Here is a 25,070-nt window from a genome sequence, read left to right as displayed (position 1 = left end):
CTGCCTGCCTGTCTTCCATTCCTTTCACAAAGCTGCCCGGCCCAGTTTTTTTGGCAGGCATTGCCAAAAAGGGACTTAGAGGGAGGAAGGGAGTTTTTGCCTGCCCATGGTCTACAGCAGGAGAGAAGCAGATGACTGTCTTCCTGAAAGCTTTTTTCCCTCTCCATAATCCCCCAGAGCCAGCCCCTGCTGCTCCCCAGGGGGTGGGTGCTGTGTGTGTGTTTATTTGAGGCAGCAGGCAAGAAGGGCTCAATTCATGTAAGAGGTGGGGTATGCCTGGGAGGGTGGGCTCTCTGGATAGCTACTGTGCATTTCTACAGGGACAGGGTGACACATGTCTTAAATAAATTTGCACACAAACATAGCAGGTGAGAGTCCATCGAATCTGGCCACAAAATGCTGTCACAGAAATCACAAGACCAACTTCAAGCTACAAACCCTGACCCCCCAGCCAGATCTCATCCTCTCAGCTTTTCATCCTGTGCCCGGCTTGCTGTGCCAGTATACCACTGTGGCACCATCGGGGATGAGGTGCAGCTGATTCAGCTCTGCCTCCCCTGAGAGGTGACCCTCCAAGAAATAGAGAAGGGGGCAGTGTCAGCTAAACCTCAGGGGCAAACAGTAAATACTGCATGGCCTGCCTCAACCTGCAACAGAGCTCAGGCTCAAGATCCTGTGTTAATTTTGACACATGGTACATATACAAAAACAGTGAATGAGAAGAGAGGGTTTCTCATAGCACATTTTAAGACTGTGTGGCAGCTATTGGCTCAAAGCTGTTAGAACTTTCATCCTAGGACTGGCATTATGCCACTTTATAAAATTTTGATATGTTTTCAGGCGAGAAAGTAACCCCTTGGATTGAGAATATGTGGTCAGTTTATCAACTAATACTGATTTGGAAATTTGCCTCGACATTTTCGGACAGTACCTGCTACCGGACCAGCTGGCTATAATTAGCAGGCAGCTACACCTCGTTCAGAGCACAGTAGTCTGTGTCACCAACGACGCTGGTGTTCCACATTCAGAGTACTGCATCCTCCTGTCTTCAAGAGTTTGTACTTAAAGTTCAAACTTACAAAGTCCACACTCAAAAGTATGGGAGTCTCAACTTGATGTACTAGGTACTGAAAGACGCCTCGTAGGGTTTTAGATAGGCATTCAGCACCTACCTCAGCTACTGTACATGACTTGGACCCTGAACTCAACTAGACCTGGAGTTTGAATGTTTAGCTGCAGTGCCTCGAGTGTTTCATCAAAGTGCAATATTTAGAAGAATGCAGGTGTAAATCTCAACAGCACTACAGACGGACAGACAAAGGAATGCTCATTGTGAAACGAGAGCGCGAGTAACCGAGGTTGCCATCACCAGTGCCATAAAGTTACATTACAGTTACATTCAGGAGCATTTCAACTTTGGAACGTTTCTTAGAAATGATCTCAAAATACCAGCTAAGGTTGCTCAGTATCTCTCCAACTCTTTTACCATTTTTAAAACAACAGTATGCAACCCTGTTTTACAAACTACTACATAAAGTTTAATAGAATTACTTTAGAACCCCAAAAACAGCCAATTCTTTAAAAGAAGAGAAGAGAAAGGGCTTCTGTAATACAGTATGCATGTGTCATTTTAATATAATCATAAAAGTGCATCTTTGCTTGTATGTGAATTCTACAGAATATATTGTTGTAGCTGAAGGTACTTGCTGGTTCTGACAGCATAAAACAGAAAGTGATGAATAAGGTCAAGAAATGAAGTGAGCAAGGGAGCAAAAGAGACTGAAAGAGGACACAGACCAACAGAAATACACACAAAAGAGAGGGCGAACAAGTGGGAATAGAAGTGAGGAAAGAGACAGCGAGCAGAGGAAGCAAAAAAGACTGGAAGGGTTGGAGACATGGAGAGAAAGATGCGGAGAGCAGAGACAGAGAGAGGGGCCTCTAGTAAGTAGCTTTCTCCTGGTTATTGGTTTCAGTGACTGGTCAAAACTATTCTTCTCCATTCTTCTCCCCTCTCTCTCGTCGGTACCTTTTTTTCCCCTCTGTGGCGTGAAAGATAAAACGGACGGACCCAACTGTGTGGCTGGCCCTTGTTCACAGCAGTGGCCTTTTGAAGCCAATTTTCCAGCTCACGGAGCAGAGAAAGACAGGGAGAGACAAGTATAGAGAGGGATGGAGGGACTCGGAGGAGAGTTGAGGGATGAAGGGATGAGGGGTGCAGGTGGGGAGGGGCGGGTGGGACAGAGAAGTTTTAGGTATGTGAATTAGGGCTGAGGTACTGATGTGACAAAATGCATGGCCACAGTGGAATCACAGGCCAAAATGTGCCTCACCTTAATTGTCATAATTGGTACCACTGACTGTAGTACAGGGGAAATATTACTCACTAGACCTGAAACAGGAGCAGCACTGTTTCCTGTGTGATTTTGACAAAGCAGTGGAGCCTGGGGGTAAGTCTGCACTTTGGATTCCACACCCGACGCCTTCATGGTCTGAATCAAGGCTCTAGTGCATTGCTGAAAATGTGCTTTCTACTGTACGTGCTTTAATTCTGCACTTTACGACAGCAGGTATTTTTTGTGCTTTAGAGGTAAATTTACCATTTTACACTTAATTTAGCCTCTTATACCCCTCTATTCTTAATCACAGTGTTCTTGCAGTTGAGAAAAAATACAGATTACAGAATATTTTGTATCAGTGCAATTATATATTCTTTATATAAATAAATGATTTAATTTAAGGTTGGTTCTCATGGACAGTTAGTTTAGGTTTTCCATGTTTCACTAGAGATGAATGCCACACAGCTAAAGTCAATAATAGGGGAAAACAGAAATCATACCAATGCAGATCAAACCACTGCAAAGAAGCAGTTTTGTAACAGATAACGGGATAGTCACACGGTTTTAAAAAACATTTTTAAAAAAGCTCAAAAACAAACAACCACAAAAAGATAGAGTAACTAAAAATGCTAAAAAATTCAGCCGGTGTTTCTTTTTTATTAAGGTTATTCAATTTCTGGAATTTCAAGTAATGGCTGATTTGTGTTGTGTGTTGTTTATACAGCATGAAGGCTGTATAAACACAAACTATGTATGTGTGCTCCTCTCCTTCTTCCTTCCCACCCTGCATGCCATGGCTCCAGTTATCAGCATGGGGGGGTTGAATTAAGACCACATAGGGAAAGCTATCAGACTAAGATATCAGACTTTTTCTTAAATGCAGAGAGACTGGCTAGAAAATTGGCTTAGTGCAGCAGATAGCAAACTGAACAAAAGAAACATATATATGAGCTTGAAGTGATTGAAGTAGCTGGCGTCTCCCGATGTGTGCTTGGCGTTTGATTCCTGGCACGGCTCTTACATAAACTGCTCGCTTAATTTCACACCACGCATCTGAAAAATGACAACAAACACTTTCATTAGAGCACGATGCCGCAGCCCCACGAAGAGACTTTAATGTTCTTGAAGCGTGGAGGAAGGAAGGAGGAGAGGAACATGGAGCGGGGGAAGGAGGGGCTGAAGGAGAGACAGAGTAAACTAGGTGAAAGAGGGTGATAAATGCAAAAACAAGAAGCGGAAAAAGCAGCAAACAGCATCTGCTATGATTATTTCAATATTCATACGGACCGCCCTTTCCTAGCATGCAATTGGTAACGCTCATCTTTCCTCCCTCTTGTCTCTCCATTCTCTCTCCGGTGTGGTGAATATCTTGCATATGCTTAGGCGCACGGTACAAGGAACAGAGTTAAGCCCAGTTAGGTAATTTTCTTTCATTTGTTTATGGCACAAAGCCAATCCTTCATTGCCACAGAATCGGGTCATGGAAAGGGTTTTGCCAGAGGCCACGAGGATGTGTGTTTCAGCATGCGTGTGACAGTGTAGGCGTTCTCCTCCTCTTTGTACCACAGCTTTGCTCTCCTGCTTATTTCATATGGTGTTACATGGAGGTGCCACCCTTGAGGAGACTAACACACCATCCCTGGTCCCATCCATGGCAACACAGGGCTCCACTCAAAACAGCAGCTTTGTTGCCTTTTCCACTCTGTGTGTGTGCATGAGAGCTGTGTGTACGGTAACAAACAGCTGGAGTTATTATTTGTGATTTTAAACAGTGCTAAAACCTTTGAGGTTAATAAAGTTTGTGACAGGTTCTCCTACTGCAGCTGTTGAGTAGTTCGATTTTAGCGTAGCCTGTTCTATGCATCACAAATTGTTTTGTTGGATACGTACCACCATTTTCTTAAGTTTTAATATTTCTTTTATTTAATGAAAATGCAAGACTAAAGTGCTTTTTTTTTACTTTTACCCTGATTGTGTGAAGACCCTAACTATGGTTTCTTTTATGCTTTCATTCTTGTTCTTCATCATCTTAACTGCAGCATTAACATAAGTAAATATTACCCTGGTGGATCAATAAAGTATGACTCTCTCCTATCACCTGATTTTCGGCGCTCTGCTACACTTTCATGACAGGTGTAATGGTATTTACTCTGGTGCTAAAAATTTAGTATTTGGATTCAGTGATGAATGTATAACCGACTGGAAAACTTGTTGAAACAAACTGATTTAGAACTTTGTTATTGATATGCAACAATTACATGTAAAATGTGTGTCAGAAAAAATCTAGAGAGCACAAAGTATTTGTGTACCTTGAGGCCTACAGTAGGTGAGCAGCTGAGCAGTACCAGATTGTTCCTGTATGTATCTTTAAGGGTCCAGGGCCACAGCTCCTCACTGGGCTCACCCAGGTTCCACCAACAGACTGCCACATCCTGGAGACGGTTGAGACCCGCATGTCTGTGGAGCCTCTGACATTGCCCGCTCACCTCCACACACGACACCTGGAGAAGGAAACAGAACAAAGCAGAGCATGCAGTTTCTGCCAGTTTCATCAAGTTAAATTTAAGGGTGCAAATCCCCACCCCACCCCAAAATTAGGAGGTGGTGGGGATTTGCCATAGGCAGTACTATAGAAACTACTGAAAGAATCATCTTGGGCATGATCAATATTTTTAGGACATATCAAAATTATATTTAAGAACTCCAAGAGTTTTTAAAGCCTAAAATTCAGATTATTGGATGTGAGACCTTTTATGGACCTGCAGAAACCCTGGACAGTTTGAAGCCCAACACTGGTGGACATACCTAGAGTTAAAACATGCCATCTGGAGAAGGGGAAGATGTCAGAGTATCTTAGTTATTCACACATTTGGATTCACCTCTCTGCTCCGTTTCAACACCTGAGGGCTCTGAAACAGCCCCAAACACCACTGTCCCTCCCCCATCCTGTTTGTGCTGATGTCTAAGGTTGTTTTTTTTTATCTTCCATTATTAATGTGTGCATGTGTTTTATTCTGTTGGGCTTGTTGTTTTAGTGATGTGCATATTTTTGGGAGGGTCCGCCACGCTCTATGAGCCACAACAATGAGACACACAGTAATAAGCTCTCGTGGCGCTTTTGGGAGGGGAGGGTTGGGGGGGCAGCACAGAAACACACACACACACATGCACACACACACACATGTGTAGAGGCACAGATATAAAAAAATGTATATAAACGCACACTTTTGCAAACATACTACAAGCAACAAACACACTCACATACACGCACCATTAAACAAACAGAGCTCTATCCAGAAGCACTTTCAGGTGAAATTGCAGGTCCTACACTGTGACCCTGCCTTTCATGTACACCATAGCTCATAAGCTGCCCAATATGCATACAGGACTTTCATGCAATTTTTATCTCCAGTCACACTCACTTGCACAATAAACCTGCTACCAGAGTCAATGGCTAACATGCACACAGTAGTGCGTGCACACACGCACTCACATCCATGACCTCTGTTATGGTGAAGAAGAGTGGCTAGGACCTGAGAGATAGAGGGAGGACAGAGGTGAGGGAGGAAAAAGAGAGGGGAATAAAGGGTGGTAATGAAGAAAAAGCAGATTGTCTGGAATTGGACAGGAGGATAAGAAAGACAGAAGAGAGGTGAGGGCTGCCTTTATGCACTATGGGAACAGAGGACTAAATCATGCATCATGTATTAAAGGATAAATGAAGAACAAAACAAAAAGTACACATTATTCCACCTTTCTCAATCCAATCAGAATCCTTGTGATGGATCAGTTGCAGGAATCCAAAGGAAAAATGCAGTTAGTTGTAAATTCCTCTAAGCACATATTGTCGATACCAAGAATGACTGTTTAAGAATTACTTAAAAAAAACCAAACACACAAACACCTCAGTACAAAAAGATGATTTTAAAAGCAGAGGAACATGCAGAAATGAGTAAATCAGGAAGTGGCACTGTATGAGCAGAGCAGATTTCATGTGGTCCACGTCTGGTCCTTTCGTTCCCTTAAGGGGACATTTGCTTTGGACACAAAGTACAGACAGGAATGAGAATAATGGAAGTACATCTGATGTTAGGAGGAACAAAGAGTTAAATGGGAGATCACTGACAGATTCAAAATGGAAAATAAATAAAATAAGAAAATAAATAAATATCACTGGCTTAATAACACACTATCAATACCCCCTGCACGCTCTCCATTCCTCTATCCCTACCATCTCTTCCCTCTTCTAATTTTTTTTCTGCTGGCGTTTGCTGGTCAGCAATAATCAAAAACCACTTTCTGTGGGCCGGATTAGTCACCCCCCCCCCAAAAAAAACTCTCCCTTTTCCAGCTTAGCCCACTGGACCAGGGCAATGTGTATGTGTGTTTGTTGTGGGGGATGGGCAGCTGGGTGTGCATGTGCACAAGTGTGTATGTTGCAGGTTGCATGCACATGCATTGACTGAGATATGGGGTGGTGGTTCAATGAATGTATGAATGTGTATGTGTTAAGGAGGTGGTGAGGGGGTGGGGGGTTGTCTTATCAGGACTTTGCTTCTGGAGAGACCCAAGGAAGGACCGATTGCCTTTATACACACTAACATGTACGCGCACACACCTCAACAAAAGGGCCTGGCAGTAATGTGATAATGCCAGGGTTAGCAGTTTGCATGTATGCAGACAAAGTACAAGTATACTGAACAGCTAAAAGTGTAAGTAGACTTTCCCCCCCGGAGCAAGTTGTTTAACTTGCTGCCAGAGAAAAAAGGTCAATAATGTAGTAAAAAACCGCTCAGGTCTCTCAGCCTGCTAAACCTCGATTCAAACAGACGAGGTTGTGAAGGTTTTGTATTTTTGGGATATTACAGGTATTTGTACTGAATACAACCATATTCTTCAGTTTATACTATGTTTAGAAATAGTTTTAATAATGGCAATATACGCCAGGAACTGAACAAACACATGACTGAACTGTAGTTTTATCTTCCACTGCATTTCAGTTAGAGAAAGTAGCTGACTGAACATGAAATACAAACCAAAAACACATTTTGGAAATGTTGGCCATCGGAAAGGATGAAGCAAGCAGCCGGACAGTGATATAGAATAATACAGTATGCTACCACCTTTCTTTTTTGTTTTTGTTTTCTTTCAGTCTCATTTTTCTCTTGTGTGTTGTCCGCTTTTCTCACTCCTACATACATCAACGCACACAGACATTGCTCGTGCGCACCACGTCAATGTGTTTGACTGTACCTTGATTTCAGAAGGTGAGAGTTTGTCTGTTTGCCTGCCAGTCTCTGGAGGGTTCTTGTTCTTCTTGCTGAGATAGACGGCAGCCAGTTGGCTCTGCTCCAGGAAGGACAGCAGAATCAGCCCATCACTCAGCACCGCTGGGAACGACAGTCACATTTACCACTTAATGTCATGATTTTAAAAAAGTTGATTGCTGAGGTGAACCTTTAACAGTCCAGTCTCCTTACACTACCAGAAATGACAAAAATATCAACACACAGTGATCACTATTCTTAACAGGAAGCCTTGAATTAGGATACTTAGAAATACAAATTAGAATACACTGATTAAATTGCTTAAATTAGTAGATTACAGTTTGTTTCTCATGAAACATCTATATTCTGAAAGCCTCTTCATTTTCCAGAGCACAGGAGCTCTATCAAAAGTTACCCACTAGCCAGTCAATTTTTTTTATTCAGTGATGGGTTTTTCCTTTATTCCATCTGATAGTCTAATTTGTTCGCACCATTAAAAGTAGCTAATTCATCTGTGAGCTCCAGGTGCGTCTCTTCTGAGATAGATATTGGGTTGTTTTTTTGTTTTTACACACTGTAAATCACCCCGATAAAAGGCTCTTTGCAGAAAAATGCAGAAGATTCCAGTTATGCAGCTACTGTTTTTGTCACTGAGCCTGCTGACTCCAAAGGAAACATACTGTATTTAAAATTCACTGGGTGGTTTGACAAGAACATAGTTGCACAAACATGTTACTGACTGTCAGACTGACCGACCCCCCCGCTAGTTGCATTAAACCCTGAAGATCCTGTGGTTTTTATGTGAGATTGGGAATCTGTCGCTCTTCTAACTTTCTCCACTTTGCAATATAATTTGACTTTTGCCAAATCTGTCAAAATGCTACCTCCACACTGTAGTACAGTATCGTTTTGTTTTGATTAGTTTGGAATTGGCGGAGAGAAGGTCAGTCTGTCTCTCTCTTCTTCCCATACTTCCTTCCTCCTAGTTCCCCTGTCTCCCCTCTCCACCTTCCCTCCTCCTCTTTTCTTTTCCACTGCCTCCTGAATTCTTCGTATCTCTTTCTTACCCTGTTCCCTTCCCCTCCTGTCAGTGCACTGCAGGCCTTTTTGTGGTAGAAGAACACACTTGATCCTGTTCAACTCTTCATGAGCTGCATGGAAACGGTGATTAGCAATTAAGCCTCCCTCTCCTTCAAATTAATCTGTTTATGAAACTAATTAAATTGGGGGGGGGTCGGTACACGTCTCTGAGATATTCTGGTTTGAGTTGAACGAGCAATGCTGCACCCCGAGATTTAGAAATCTAACCGGCAATTAACCATGGAACGTGTGTATTTATAAACATGCGGGTATTGGTATGATTGCACTTCAAATCATCCTGTTGCGAAAATTTCAAATTAATATGCAAATATTCATGAGGGAAATGAGACACTGCTTGAAAATGCAAAACAAAAAACAAAAAAAAACTACCATCTTAAATCAGGTCAACTGTTTCAGTCCGTCCCTGTGCTGAACTTGGACTACCAAGCATTTGTAATGAAAACTGGCTCAAGGCTTAAACCATTATAAAATACGGCCATTAATGTTGCATTGGTTTTCCAAAACAACATTTAATGCAATGGTAAGCGTCTTTGTAATAGATTACAGACAACTCAAGTTAAATGCAGTTTAGTATTGATCTCTATGGGTGTCTATAAACGGGATTAGGATTAATCCCATTCATTCCCAAATGAAGGAGGAGATATGAAACCAGGCTGTGGCCTAATCTGGGACCAGGTGGCTCATTTGGCATTAAGGGCCAGACCTTCATGACCCACCCACCAGACACACACACTCATAGTGGGTACGTGCACACATTTATACTTACCCCCGAAACACACAGCTACATATACAGTCATATGCAATGCATACTGGCTACATAGAAACCTCCAACAATTCTTTAAGTGTGCTTAGTTACACATACCAACACATAGATTCTCCACACACAAACATAAAACAAGCCATATAATAAAGCATGTACAAGGCCTCACCACATACACACAGACAGAGACACATACAAACTCCCTTAAATCCATTTAATACCATCTCCTCAACAGCATGTTGACATAAGAGGCCAATGGGCTTAGCCAAAGCACATTTAAACATGGCTAAATGAAACTGGCTATGAAAAATCACTTAAGGATGCTTAATCATGAAGCATATGCACAGCTTGGCCCAGGAAGGTGGTGATACTATGATGTAACCTACTGCTCTGTATGATGAAACCAAGAGGATACCAAGTTTAAGAGATGACAGAACATCTGCATTGTCCCACCGTGAAACAAACAGAACAGACCCAGTTACCTTTGCTTGTTGTCTTACAGGAACCAATACTGAAAACCTTCTGCTTAGAAAAACTGTCGCCTTGTTGAGGAAATGAATTCTGTGGCTACACAGTGGCTGATTTGAATTTTTAATTGATTAAAATGATTTTAATTTTAACTGAATCTAGAGTGCAACAATCAGTTAACTGAAGGACAAAACCTGCACCTATTTTGATAACTGAGTAATTATTGCTTCAGTAAATGTTCAAGCAAATATTCCAGATATTTATATCCAGCTTCTCAAATATATAATGATTCATTTCAATCCTATATTTATCTTTTTGAAAACTGCTCAGGCATAAAAGTGATTAATTATACAACAACACACTTATACATAGAATATGTCACAACACCACACACGCTCTCACTCCAGTCACAATTTGATTGTAATTGTGACTTGTTTGTGTAATTGTACATCAGTGTACTGGACAGTGTGATCTCGTCTGGCTCTCTACTCTAATTGTCTTGGGCTAATTTAACAAGTGACAGATGTGAGAACAGCCTCTAAACTACTACACCCTCCCACACACACACACAATCCCCGGAACCAACCCTCTCACAACCATTACTTTAATAATTAGTGCCTCTGAGGCTTTGAATAGAGCGCAGCGGGCCCAGAGTGGGTGTGTGTGGGTGTGTGGGTGTGTGTGTGTGTGTCTACCTCGCTATATGCCATTCTGTGTTTGAGCATGTGCATGTGTGTTCCATTCTCTGTGCACACGTCTGTAAATGTGAGTGGACATACAGTAAGTGTTTGTTGAGCTACATTAAAAAAAATTGTACGTCTGTAATTACATATGTATGCGTGCGAGAATGAGTGTGTGTATGCCTGTGTGTACATAAGAGTGTGTGCATGTGTGTGTGCGCACTATGGGGGCTTTATCAGGTGTCTTGAGACCCTGGGTGGAAACAGGAGGGGCAGTGTTAGGAACAAATAATTGATACAGAAAGAAAGAAATAATTAGCAGATTTGGGCTGGTGTCCACGGCCCCTTATTCTCTCCTGCCAGGTCTGCAGAGTGAGAGAGTGCAATACGAGGGGGGCGGTACTCCCTGGAGGAACGTGCGATGGCGGAAAAACACTGATGGATGCTCTTAAGGGAAGGCCCCTGGACACACACAGCACAAAAGGATTTGCCCGCAATTAGCTAGCAGAGTCGCCTCGCTCACCTGTGGCACCTGTTATGTGTGTGAGTCAGTGCGTGTGAGACTGTTTGTGTGACAAAGTGCTGAGGAGAGTGTGTGTGTGGCAGATGTCATGTTGCATGTGTAAGTGTGTGGTAGATGGCTTTGTGGTTTTATAACAGTGAACATTTGAATCCAAATGTTTGTGTGCGTGCGTGGCTACGAGCAGGGGTAGATGGCGGAAACCATGATGCTCATGTTCTTGAACCTGTGGAATATTTAAGTCACACATAAACCATCATTTTAATCAGAAATCACACCAATACAGGACCAAAGCTTCCTTTGCTTTAATAACAGGCATGCTGGTTATGCAAGAGCGCTAATTAGCATCACCAGCACCAAAGTCACCAAAATCACAGTCAAAAATGTTTTAAAAGTTTTAATCCACTGGACTTAAATACTGGATTAAAATTAAAAATACACACACACAGTGTATATTGTAGAGCAAACTCCCATCAAAAAAAAAAAGCTCACAACTGCCCTGAAGTTTAATGATAAATAAACACAAAGGGTTGACAGATCTTCAACCAGCCAGGGCGATTTAAAGGGGAACTTGGTGACTGTTATTTAGAATGTGTGTGTGTGTGTCTGTAACTAACCATCAGTCACAGTACTGGCTGGTAGCTGGCCCACTAATGTGCGATCAACACACACTTGCTCAAGCTGAGGTCCACTTAGGCTCAGCGTTACCAGTACTCCACTGCTTAGCATCACCTGCAGAAACCCAACATGATTACAGTTGACAGAGATTCAGCAGTAAAAGTAGTTAAACTGAGACTACGTAAGTTAGCTGAGCAGCTGGAGAAGCAGTCTGTGTGACCACAAGCGGTAATTAAATGACACTGGCAAATTAAATTCTGTTAGGATTCAGGTCATAATGGTGAAGTACTGGAACAGTGAGGAAATACATAAAAAGACTTTTACATGCTTATAAAAAATGCATCTGAAATGTAGCCTGGCAGAAGAGTTAATACAGAATGATCTCAAAGTCAGGCAACTTCCTTATTCAGGGCAGCCAGTTGCACAGCAATATGTAACATTAGCTTACGTTACATAAAAGTGCATAGTGCTAACATCCCATCGCCCTCTTATCACAAGAGTACCTGACAGCAATGCTTGTTCCTCCATCTGGTGTGAATGCAGGTGTTGGTCTGCAACAGTTCCTGAATGAGCATGATGGGTAAAGCAAAGAGGAAGACAGAAAGACTGTGAGGCAAATGGAACAAACAGAGGTAAACCCACAAACACAACTGATGACACAGAACTGACACAGCTGTGGTGCTACAAGAAACATAGAATTGGGTTTAAACTGGTTGATTAAACCTCACTGTGAACACAAATCTAGAATATGTATACTGTATTTGATGATTGTCTAATTATGAACATTCATGTAAAAATTCAGCAGATTTCCATTTCATTACAATGCCAGTGTCATTTATATTTGCATTAATTACCTCAATAGCATATACAGTTCCTGCTCATAGAGGGGTGGGAGAAAGTTGAAAGAGGACACAGGTAAGGGCTGCTAGTGTACGTGTGTGTGTGTGTGTGTGTGTGTGTGTGTGTAAGGTCAGTCATTCCTGGCACATTCCAAAACCAGCTGGGGTGATTGAATGGGAGGAGAGAAGGATGAAGGAGGAGGAGGGTGGGGTGTGGTGGTGAGCTGGGGTGTTTCTAGTTTCAGACAATGGTTACGGGTGAGAGAAAGGAGGTGGATGGGTGGAGAGAGAGAGAGAGAGAGAGAGTGTGTGTGTGTGTGTGTGTGTGTGCGTGCGCGTGAATGTGTATGTATGTATAACAGCCACAGTCAGGTTCCAGCAAACAAAGCTAGGTCTGTACTGCCACAAGTACAGAGGGGAAGAGAAGGGAGAGGAAAGGGTCGAGGAAGAGGTGGATGAATGAAAGGAAAGGATGAGAAAGAGGGAGGGAAACAGGGAGGAAAAGAAGGAATGAGGGGCAGCCTGCAGTCCCTTGATCCCCTCAAATATCCCCCTCGATGACAGAGCTCAGCCCGAAAGAGAGGTGATGAGAGAGGAGAGGGAGAGAGCAGAACAAATGGAACAACAAGGAGAGTGAAGGGAGAGGGAGAGAATGCCCCTATTTGTTAATCAATCAGCCGTTTCGGAAAGGGAAAACTCTGAAAATCCCCAGAGGGAGGTGGAAGAGGTCAGGAAGGATGGTGGTGGTGGGGGATGAACAGAGGGGGCGGGTACCTCCAACTCCTTCAACGAATCGCGTAGCTTCTCTGGCCGGTGGTTCCTGAGGGTCCATGTATATCCCCGAGCTACAGAAGAAAAACACAAGAAGAACCATGAGATCATGTGACCAACATTTAAACACAGACATAGGGGAAATCATTATTTTAAGAAAGGTACTCATGGGAATTTAGAAGCCCGGAAAGGATAACAGGGTTGAATTTCATATCTGGTTTGAGATCCAAGTATGAAAAGGTGAGACATGTGGAATAAAGGGTGGTGACAAGACAGTCAGGTAGAAAAAAAAGAGATGAAGGTATATCTAGCTTGTGCTCCAAGATACACTTTAGCTCCTAGCTCCAGGAAGAAATGATATTAATGCTAGAAACCTTAGACTAACTGATTAATCAATTAGTCAAAATAATTTGGCAGTTATTTTGACAATCAAATAATTGAAGTTATTTATCAAGCAAACATCCATGCACTGGATCCTGCTTCTCAAAAGTGGGAGAATCCGTTGCCTTCTCCATCTTTGATTGTGGTAAATGGATTACTTCTGGGTTTTGAAGTGTTGATTAGAAAAAAACAAGCGCCTTAAAAATAATTGTCAATTTTTTTTTACATTTTCGGCCAATTCATAAACTAAGAAATGAATAAATGACTATGGAAAAGTAATCAATTGTTATATTGTTGTATTTGCAACACTAGCATCAATTGTATACCATGTATTCAGATTCCACTGTAAGAAAGCAGAGAAGCTACTGTACTTGGGAGTAACTTTCTCAAATTCTCAATCAAATGTAGAAATTCAGGATTCATATCTCACCGTCTGGCACAGGTAGTTTGTACCCTTAGCAGCAATATCTATGCCACTCATTTACTTTTATACTTAAAACCCAGTGTAAAGCTATTGCTGCTATAAGGAAACTCCATCAACAGAAAATGAGCGCTAGTGAGTTCTGACCACAACAAAAGTCTGCAACCGGCTGCTTACAGACTGATGTACAGGAGCTGCACATAAAGAGTAAGAATATTCTACTGAAAACAAAACGTCCCTTCAAAACACACAAACTACATAGTCTTCGAGGAGAAGCAAATATTTAATTGTGAAGACTTCTGGCACTTGGAGTTATCTTCCAAAAGCAACCCTCACAACAGGCATCTCAACACGTACCACACCATCCCTTCATTTTAATTTCCCAGCGTTACCTCTTCCCCTCCATCTCTAGTGGTTAAACAGAGGATGTGGAGGAAAAAAATAGCAAATTGAATTTGTGCATCTGCTTCTGCCTATGCATACACATGAAGTTCAGTGGGAGGGAAACAAAAGTAGGACTGCTGTTTTCAATATGGTGCAGTCACCCCCTTATCTGTTTATTTTACTGAAACAAACCATTAAGGAGTGGGTTCTTTATTAGGGAGAAGGGAGAAGGGAGTAAACAGATGCATGCAAATGAGGGCGGGGAGGGTGGAGCGGGATCAGGGAAGAGGGGATGTAGGGGAGGAAGATGAGTTTTCATCTCCTGATAAGGGTGTTTCTATCTTACCACTGGGTGAGAAGCAGAGAGAGTGAGGGCAAGAGAGGAAGTAGGACAGTGGCCTGAGGACAGGGATTTCTGGAAAATGGTGATCCACTAATGAGATGATTAGGACCAATTGTGCAGCAAACACGCTGGTGTCTATGAGGAACTGTCTCTTAAGTTTCTCTGTTGGACACTCACCTTCACAGAACTTGAGTTTCTCATTGTAGTAGTGATGTTCTGAGGAAACGGCTGGGAAATATAAAGAGGAGAAATGAAGGGTCTGATTTGGAATATACACATAAGATTAAAAATAACATGAGGTATACGACAAATGACTCGAGTCTCTCTCTGTGATGTAGATACAGAGGTACAGAAAATTAGGCTGGAACTCAAACATCCCCTTAGCTCCAAAAGGCCAAGTTGGCAAAGTACAACACATAACCATGCTTCATGGCCAGGTCACTGTGAGTGAGAAGTGGCCAGTGTGGTGGTCGGCTTCTCTGGCAGGCAGGAACATCTCCAGGATTAGTAGTATTAATCAGATAAGAGGGTGAGGGGCCAGACAGGCCCAGACATGGGCACCTGCTCTGGGGCTGAGTGGGGAGGGCTGGGGGGTTTCTGGCTGCAGGGGTACCCCCAGAGCCACTCCACTGAGCCTGGGCCTCCCTCTAGTGGCAAGATGTGGAACTAACATTTAACCTCACAGAAAAGCAAACACTTCACTTCATGGTCATTCCCTTTTAAACCGGACTTACTTATTTAGTTGTGAATATAGAGTTCTCAAGATTTGAAGCCAAGCTTTCAGGGGCTTTTTAAAGGGGCCTTTTGCATAAAGAAGTAAAATAAAATATTGAGGCAGAATACTGTGCTGAAATGTCCATTTTTCACAAACTAGCTGAGCACATATGCGCCACAGTTCATTTGTTCAAGCTAAAAACCACAGTGCCCATACAAAATATCACCTGAACAAACTTTAATCTAATGTAACCTACTGTATATCGAATCGAATCGTGGCCTGAGCTATTATTACAACACTATAGTGTGGCACGTCTGGATGGTGATTCTGTTCCCCTGCTCTGTTTCACCCATCCTCCCCTCTGATATCAAGCCACACTTTAGTAATCCTCCAAATGAAAGGATTTGGAGCGAGAGCATCGTCTCTCCACTGAAGATTGCAATGAAAGAAAAGGCAGCTTCTCAGATTAGAGAGAGAGAGAGAGAGAGACAGAGTACACAAAATGAGAAAGAACAAAATATACATGGTGAGAGTAAAATACTGAGACAAAGAGGAGTAAATCAGTCAGAGCCATGAAAGGCACAGTAACGAAAAGGAAAACATGCTGATGTGAGAAAGAAATATATTACAAAAATGATAAAGCAGGCAAATCGAAAAAAAAGAAGAGAGAACAGAGGGTTTACGCACTACAGCAAATAAATTATGCTACAAACTGAACTCTCACAGGAATTAATTCATTAAGCTACAAGTGCTCTAAACAATATTTTATATTAACAGTGGATCAAACGACTATGAAAAAGATCTTCATCTTTGATTTCATAGTTTTGGTTTTATGGCTTGCACCTTTACTGTTTTGATCCAAATTTGTAAAATTACTTTAAATTTAAATATAAAGTAAATGTCTATTTTTAAAGTAAAAAAAGCGAGGAACCAAATTTCTTCCTTTGTTATTGTAAAAGGTTAGTTCTCCTTGTATGTGAAAGCCTGTGGATTTCACTCTACATAACGAACAGGACTCACTAGTTGTACAATATTTCTGACATACTTTTTGTAATTGTAAAATGGACAATAATGTTGGCCAAAGCAGAAGTCATCTTATTTTGAGCTTTAACTGTGGAGCGCTCCCTTTAGGGAAGTTGGTGCCCATTTGAAAACTGCTGTGTAGAATTTCACTGAAACCTCAGCAGAGTTTAAGATCTGGCACATAGCAGGAGGACAAACTATACAGCAACCCTCTTCAGGCCACTTGGTGTACATTTTAAAATGCTTGCAAGATATATAATTTTCATAAAAATTAACACACACAGATCATCCCTATTGCCTGGACCATGGGGGAGCAATACCCAATGGTAAGGGAAGCCTCTTGGCCTGAGGCAATGTGGGGCTGGACTGCATGGGGCTATGTGCTATGTGATCTAGGAAAAAGTCAACAGTTTAGTTTTCCTATCGCTGTGCAGCAGGACCCCGAGTCAACAGGAACACAGGGAATGTAAGAGATAGAACCACAGAGGCCTAATAACCTATGTGTGTATATGGTATGTACGTGTGTATATAAGGCTTTAGGGTGTAAATCCTACATGCTAATAGCCTCTGTGTGGACAAGGGTATGTGTGGTTAACGGGTGTAGGACACTAAAATATGCAGGACTAGTAATCTCTGTGTCCATGTGTGTGTTTACAGCTATATACATATATACATATACACACACACACACATGGAAATACATTCCAAAGACAAGACAAATGCAACTTATCTTAAACACAAACAGACATCCAATATAAACACTATTTACCTGGCTTTCCTTTATCATAGTACTGATAGGTGCCAATATCTGTATCTGTGAGGTGAGAGAGAGAAAGAGAGAGAGATGAGCATCGGGCTGTCAGGGAAAAGCAGAAGACACATCAGCAATTTCGCACCGTGGGATAAACAATCGCTATCAGCCAGTGGCCTGTCCCGTCTGCCAGCACCACAGTTTAGATAAGACCCTGTGAGGGAGGAGGAGGTGGAAGGATGGGCTGGGGGGTCCGAGCCAAAACAGAGGGGGTAGTGGGGTATTAATAAAGACAGGAGTGTGCTTTAACCCGCCCCAGCCGAGGGACAGACTCTGATTTACACACATGAACAATATACATTTAAAAGTTGACACAGACTCAGTGGACAGCTACGAAGAAAATACCAATGTCAGACACACCCACAAATGCAACACACAAAACACAAATGCACATATTGATAGACAGAGAGAGACAGACACACACACACACACACACAGACACACACGCACATGCACACAAACTGCTGAGCTGAGCCTTTTTTTGTCAGTGTTATTCCTGCAGGCCCAAAACCATAAGCAGCCAGACTCGGATTCGCACAACACATCGTTTCTTTATCGCTCCACTACTGTTGCTGCCACTGCTGCTGCTCCTGAGGCCAGGTCACACTAATACAACAGGAGAGCTGATGGCGCACACACACACACACACACACATCAAATGTACCGTACCTGCATAGAGATACACTCACAGCACTGTCAGTTATTAGTGTTTGCTAATGGGGACTATCAAGAACCAGTAACAAATAAAGATGCAGATTGACAGATTCTGTATTTGCACCAAAATAACACACACACACACACACACACACACACACACACACACACACACACACAGCACTGATAGGGCTCAATGTCACTTTTTACATTTCTGACACAGGACTACTACAGCTCATAATACCAACCAAATGGGAGGAGCAAAGAGCAGTTAGCAGCATTTTAGTCCATTTGTTTTGATTTTCACTAGACCCTCTAGTGGCTGAAAGGAAATCAGTTAGAGCACCGTTAACATCTGGTTCAGTAAAATCAGTGACGAGCTTGTTACCCTCCTGCAGTGATTTCTGTTGAGACCTCCTTGTGCAAAGCAATAAACTCACAAACCGCATCTGTGGAGCTGCTCAGTGGGCACAGGCAGAAAGCTGTGGGAACTGTGTGCTGTGATGAGCAACTCTACAAATGTGATGAACACATGTACAACATAAACACAAACCAAACCACAGAAAAAACTTGTTTTATAGCATTAGAGGTACTGCTTTTATAAGTCTATATTTCTGTTTTTGAAGCAGATATATATGATGTGAGGAAGGACATGATAGTGAACGTTACACCTCAGCGACCAGGCCTCTTTCCTCATATGTATCCACATTTTTCCAAGACACATACAACAGGAAAAACAAACAAATAAGGATATGTCACCATCACATAGGATATACACCCTGTCGTACCTTGTGTATACACGTTAACACACATGCCACAGTCAGCCTCTGAGAGACACTATCTTCCTCTAAAGCTCAGTAGACTGTGAAAGACAAGACAGAATGGAAGGGATGAGAAAACAAGAAAATGGAGAAACTGAGCATTTCTGTCTGACAGAAGAGATGGACTGATAGGTGGCAGGCAGGAAAGAGCGCAAAGACTGAGAAAAGTCTAACTTAGACCAAACCTACTAGGGCTGACGAGGAACAACTGACCAGCAGTTAACTACGATCAGTGCATACATGACGGCCATGTGCAGCACTGTGCAAATGTTTCAGGCACTTCATATTCTTATGCATCATGCAGAACCATCAGGGATGTGTCTGTTCAGTCCTAAATTCATTTGGCAGCATGACAGCAACCCCAAACAAACAAACAGCCACAGTCCTAAAGAAAGTATATTCAGCTACATGAAAAACAAGGAGTCCTACACAAGATGGCGTGGTCTTGAGCTACTTGTGGTCATATTACTCTATTAGACTACGAACAACAAACACAGTTGTAAAAACATAATGAATGTCACGTATAATGCAATAAACAACATGGACAGCATGAGAATTTGAAGTGAGCAAACAAAGTGAAAACAGTCAAGGTGAGAACTGGTGTTGACTAGAGTCAGATTGCTAGCGTAGATATGGGTAAGCTGGGGAGAAGGTGTGAAAACAAAGTGAGCGATGACAGAGAGAGCCAGAGCAAGCAAGAGTGACAGCAAGGAAAGAGAAAGGTGGGAGAATAATTGAGAGACCCGGAGAGGTGGAGATTGAACATGGCGATAAGTGCTACCTTTGACTTGGAGTGAGCTCTTGGTGGACCACAAGTGCAACTCAGCCAGGCAGAACGCCATCTGACCAAGGAGTGAAACCCGAGTCTGCAGAGGGGGACACAGGAGAGAAAGAACAAATGAAAGACGGAGAAAGAGAACGGGCAGGCGAAATACAAGCACAGATGCATATCATGGCAAGATGACATAACAGATCGACATAAACGGGTGTAAGGGTCAAACAAAGCATGCATGTAGCCTCACACGCTCACTAAGGTGTAGGAGTGACTGCCAGGTACGTCCTGACCATATACATAGATCAGCAAAACATTTTTAATTTTCCACATTCAGTAGTAGCAGTAGACTAGCATTAGTAATGGGGTTTGTGACGATACTTGAGGATGCACTTAAAAAAACTAAACAACTAGCATTAGTAATGGGGTTTGTGACGGTACTTGAGGGTGCACTTAAAAAAACAAAACAAAAAACAATCGTGCTGAAACACAACACTCTTGTAGCACCACTGACTGTACCTGTTATACCTGTACTACTAGAACACAAATGTAATAATATTTGTGGGAACTCTACAGCTACGAATGCACAATTTGACCAATTAACTTTAAAAACGCTGACAGAAAGACAGACGTGCACGTGAACTCAGAGTGACACTCGGAGAAAGTCCCGGTTCATTCACACATCACAGACGAGCCATGATGGACACACACTTTGCAGCTGACAGCTCAGACAAAGCAGACAACATTCCACCCGTCCACAAACAAACACAGAACAGGTCTATGAGACGCACCGACTATTCCTTGTTCTCTCTTAATTCCCTGAGCAGTTAAACTGTTGCCTTGTACGAGTCGTCTCTGTGGGGTTTCCTCCGTTGTATTCATGGTTTACTGTTGTACGATTCTAGTATATTTTGTTCCATCTGTGTGAGCAGGGCCCCCGACTGTGCTTTGTCAAACTGTGTATTGAACAGCTTATGAGGTTTTTGTGATAAAGGAATTTCCTACTGTGGGATCAATAAAATACTACAACTGCCTGTACTACTTTCTAGTTTTACTACCACTGCCCTTAGTGTTGTGAGTGCAGCAACTCGCAAGTAAGTAAGTAAGTAAGGTTTATTTATATAGCACCTTTCACAGATAAAATCACAAAGTGCTTCACAAAGTCAGCAATGCAGAACACAAAACAAACAAAACAACAATATGCCAACAACACCAACAGATAATAGATAAAACTATATTAAAAATAAAATAAAACCTAACTATCAAATCAGCTAAAAGCCTGACTAAACAAATGTGTCTTCAGCTGCTTCTTAAACCCACCAACAGATTCGGCCATACGCAGTGACAGGGCAACGCATTCCACAGTCTAGGAGCCACAGCCTGGAAAGACAGGTCCCCCCTAGTCTTCAAACGGGTTTTGGGGACCACCAAAATGGCTTCGGGAAATATGGGGTCAATAGGTCAGCTAGTGGTACAGCTCGACACTACCTTTTGAGACACTACTACTGTTGAACTACTATTACTACTAATAATGATGTTACTAATATTTAGGGTACTAGCACCAAAAAACGGCTAGTCTATGTATTTTAGTGGCTTGGGGGGCAGTGTGTTCTGTGTTATCACTGGTATTTGACTAGGACCACTGTTTTAATATTCCTTCATGCTTTGTGTGTGTGTGTGTGTGTGTGTGTGTGTGTGTGTGTGTAGCGCTGTGTTGGCCATTCATTTCTCTATCTGTGCAGCTAATGCTCTCGGTCTGTCCATCCTCTCACTCTCTTATTTTCTCTCGTTAACGCCAAGAAGGTTCTCTCTTATCTTTCCCTTCTTGCTCCTCCTGGTGTGGGGGGGGGGGCAGCAAAAATCTCATTTTGCCACTCAACCCCCCCAAAACTACAAGTCCCAACAAAAATACATACAGATAACACTGGGTGTCATGGAAACGCAGCGGCTAGCATGGCAGCGTAACGAGTTTACTGACATAAGAGGATTCTTTCATCCTCTCCTAAACAGCTTTTTTAAAGGAAGTCAGCCCTTTTGGAGGGGAAACCTCATTTCAGGCAGCTTTCATTTAGTTATTGCCAGTCTGGCTGGCCTAAAGTTCTTGAGACCTTGTTCTGTGGAGCCGTCATGTCTCAGGAAATATATGGCCAAAGTGAAGAAACAAAAGGGCAGAGATACAGAAAACTGGTGAGTGTGTGTTGTGCGAGTGTGACACATGTAGCCACAAACGTACCTGAGTGACAGAGATAGACGGCATCATCCTGCTCGTCTAACAGCTTCCCACTCCTGTCACTTTACACATGCTGTCCATGCAACGCCAAATGCATTACTTCTCTGATGCAGTACAGAAATAATGTCAAAGCTCATATATTTGGCTTTCCTGTACATTTCTGACCTGCTCACCAGCTACAATCCTCACAGGCCTCTCAGATCATCATCACAGTCCAGACCTGGAGAGGCTGCTTTTTGTTCTGTGGCACAAACAGCCTGATAACCTGTGTCGCAACTTTGTCCACGTTTAAAAGGAAACAGGAAAACTTCATGCATGTGTTTGTTGAGTGAGTGCACGGAGTGGATCTAGGCTTGTCACTGGTTTTTAGTGGGTGGGCGTTTTGCATTTTTTGTATTTAAATTCCTCTATTCGTGCTGCTTTGCTGTACATGTTGAAAATAAGACAGTTAACTTGCAACAGAATGTGCTTTATTAATAAAATGGCCTTTACACACAAAGTCCTCAGTCACATCCTTCATCAAACACACACACACACACACAGACTGTACAGGTCCTGGGCAGCTGCCACACACTGATCTGTGCCTGGAGTTGCTGTGGGTTACCCGCCTCCCTGCAGAGCTTTGTGGGGGTGCACAGCCAGTGTACACAGGGCCTGTGTGAGGGGTCTAGGTTATTGTATCCTCTCTTTACATTAGTAAAGAGGTTGCTTTAACATCAAAGGGAGGTGGAGGGAAAACATATGACTCCTCTTTCAAAGACGATCCACAGGATCTATGACCTTGTCTGCTCTCTGCATCTCTTGTCTGCTCTTCTGTCACTGTCCCCTCTGGGTGGCTGCTGAGTAGGAGCGCATGTGCGTGTACTGTATGTGTGCACAAAGAGGAACGCAACATAAAGTGTCTTTTTATCAATAGGCTCGGACGCTTATGTGTATGTTACAGAAAGAAACAGAACTTTAAGTAATTTTCTCTCCAAGTGGAAAAGAAACAGCAGCAGCCTTGCTAAGATATATGGATTGCAATCCTGTCACGTCTCTGTTTCTCGCTCTCAAAAGCCACAACTCAGACACTGATTAAGCTAACAATCTAACACTGAACTACGGTTTAATCCAGGTATACATAGTCAGAACATCAAGTGTAGTATAATAACACTAGAAAGCTCTCAGCAGGCGAGTCCCTCTGCAAAGGCTGCATATTTCACTGAATTTGTACTTGCATCTTTGTGAGGACACTCAATGACTTACCCTGTTCTGAATCATCACAACTAAATGCCTACCCCAACGCAAACCCGATTCTAACTGTAGCCCTAAAACCAAGTCCTAACCCTCAAACAGCCCCTCGAAGGTGTGCAGAAAGTCAACACTGGTCAAAATGTCCTCACTTTCCAAACATACCCTCACTCCCAAGGTATAAAATTCAAAGTGCACACAGAGAACTCACATGCCAGAGGCAGTGGCTCCATCACTGCAAGAAGAGTGATGTGGTAAATTATAGGGTTAAAGAGCTGCCATGGCATGACTGACACAAGGCCATCACAGCCTTGCCTCATTCCCCCGCCCCAATACACACACAAACCTTTGTTACACATCTCTCTCTCTCTCTCACACACACACACACACACACACACCCTGTCATTCCCCTCTCACCGACCTGGCTCTGCATAACTTCCCTTTACCTTTTTCTCCTCTTTCCCCGTTATGTACCTTCACTTATCCCTCTGCCTACATGTCTCTCGCCTTATATCTTTTTTTATTTCTTCCTTGTCTGCTGTGTTTTTCTGAGGCACCTCCTTCTATTAGAAGAGCAATAATCTTTCTGACCCAGTCTGCTAGTATTCCCTGTCTTTCTGGCAGTTTTTACTCTCCCCATTCTATCACATCTCTCTCAAAGAACAGTATTTCAGTGTCTGATTTTCTCTTTACTGTCTCATCTCTCTCAAAAGGACAGGGATTCAAATTTTCTGACATTTTTCCACAACCTTTATCTTTCACAGACACTCTCTGAGCTACTGCCTGGTCTTGTTTTGGCTCTTGGAGAGAAACTTGGCAAACATAGAAAACATACAAAGGGGGACCACAAAGTGCATCCACAGGCAGAGATAGCTAGAGTAACAGGGTGTAATTGTGAGTGTATGAGCAAATATTTTCAATCTGAGGTGCCTCGGAATTCCTGCCAAGTCTCGATCACAGACTTTGTGAACACGCACATTAATGTATTCAGTAAACACACTCAGGCACTCGTGTCAGTCCTACACCACATTCCCTCAAATCGCTCAAACATCTGATATGTGAACTCATACGGGACACAAGCACATACGTATGCATGGAAAGGCACATACAGGTCGATGCATACTCTCCTATCTTTTAACTTTGTGGTACCTGAGGAAATGTACACATGCTCGCATTTACATACATATGAAATCATGCACACAGACTCACACGAGCTCTTATCGACAATACATCCTTGAGGGAGAAGTCCTTCAGCTTCCAGGGTCATATCAGAGCCAAAAAAATAAAAAAAGTGGACAAAATCTGACAACACAAGCTGTGGCTCTGAAGAAAGGGTGAGATAATGAGAAATGGCTAAAACAATGGAGGAGTCTACAGGAGTCAAAACCATCCATCCAATTAAAAGTCCCATAAAATGCAGTTAATCAGTGAATAGCTTTGTGATTTCTAACACTGTCCTGTTCCTTTTCTTTGCATTTCAGGGGGGTCCAGTGGTCTAATTGTTATGGCACAAACCACAAGGTCTGAGCCACAGCCCCTTTACTGCATGTCGTAATGACCAAAGGAACATGAAGGTTTCAGAACTGTTTCTGTACTTAGAGTTACAACAACTCAAACAGCTGGTAGCAGTGCGTACATTTAACCATGCACAAACACACACAACCACAGGAAAGTACACTGTATCTTCTCAACTGTCTCATTAATAGACAGCGGGTTTGGTAAATGAGAAGGCAAAGTGGCGCCAGGCAGCAGGCCAAAGAAAACTTTCATGCGTCCACGCACACACACACACACACGCAACCACACCCACCCACACACACTTAACAGATTCTCACAGGCGCCCATTCAGCTGTCGGCAGAATAAGGTAGAGGTAATACTATTGAAGAGAGGAGACAGGTAGAGTCTGTCTGCATGAATGTGC

At 42.6% G+C, this 25,070-nt stretch overlaps 1 protein-coding gene across 6 annotated transcripts in view; it reads right to left on the bottom strand.

Moving 5' to 3' along the window:
- wdpcp (WD repeat containing planar cell polarity effector) overlaps positions 1-25,070 on the bottom strand; it is a 56,381-nt gene that overhangs the window by 22,086 nt on the left and 9,225 nt on the right. For 5 of the 6 annotated variants that reach the window (XM_020601795.1, XM_020601796.1, XM_020601793.1 and 2 more), the window contains 8 exons: positions 19,698-19,782; positions 17,400-17,444; positions 15,070-15,120; positions 13,367-13,437; positions 12,257-12,316; positions 11,753-11,867; positions 7,593-7,729; positions 4,649-4,840 (listed from right to left, as the gene is read on the bottom strand). In XM_020601795.1, coding sequence (XP_020457451.1) covers positions 4,649-4,840; positions 7,593-7,729; positions 11,753-11,867; positions 12,257-12,316; positions 13,367-13,437; positions 15,070-15,120; positions 17,400-17,444; positions 19,698-19,758 — 732 coding nt within the window. In that variant the 5' untranslated portion in view covers positions 19,759-19,782. The remainder of the gene's footprint in view (positions 1-4,648; positions 4,841-7,592; positions 7,730-11,752; positions 11,868-12,256; positions 12,317-13,366; positions 13,438-15,069; positions 15,121-17,399; positions 17,445-19,697; positions 19,783-25,070) is intronic. The other variant, XM_020601797.1, reaches the window with a different exon arrangement.

Source organism: Monopterus albus, unplaced genomic scaffold (genome assembly GCF_001952655.1).
Source record: "Monopterus albus unplaced genomic scaffold, M_albus_1.0 scaffold52.1, whole genome shotgun sequence".
NCBI classification, from domain to species: Eukaryota; Metazoa; Chordata; class Actinopteri; order Synbranchiformes; family Synbranchidae; genus Monopterus; species Monopterus albus.
Note: the sequence above shows the minus strand (reverse complement) of the source record. Positions and strands in the feature narration are given on the sequence as shown.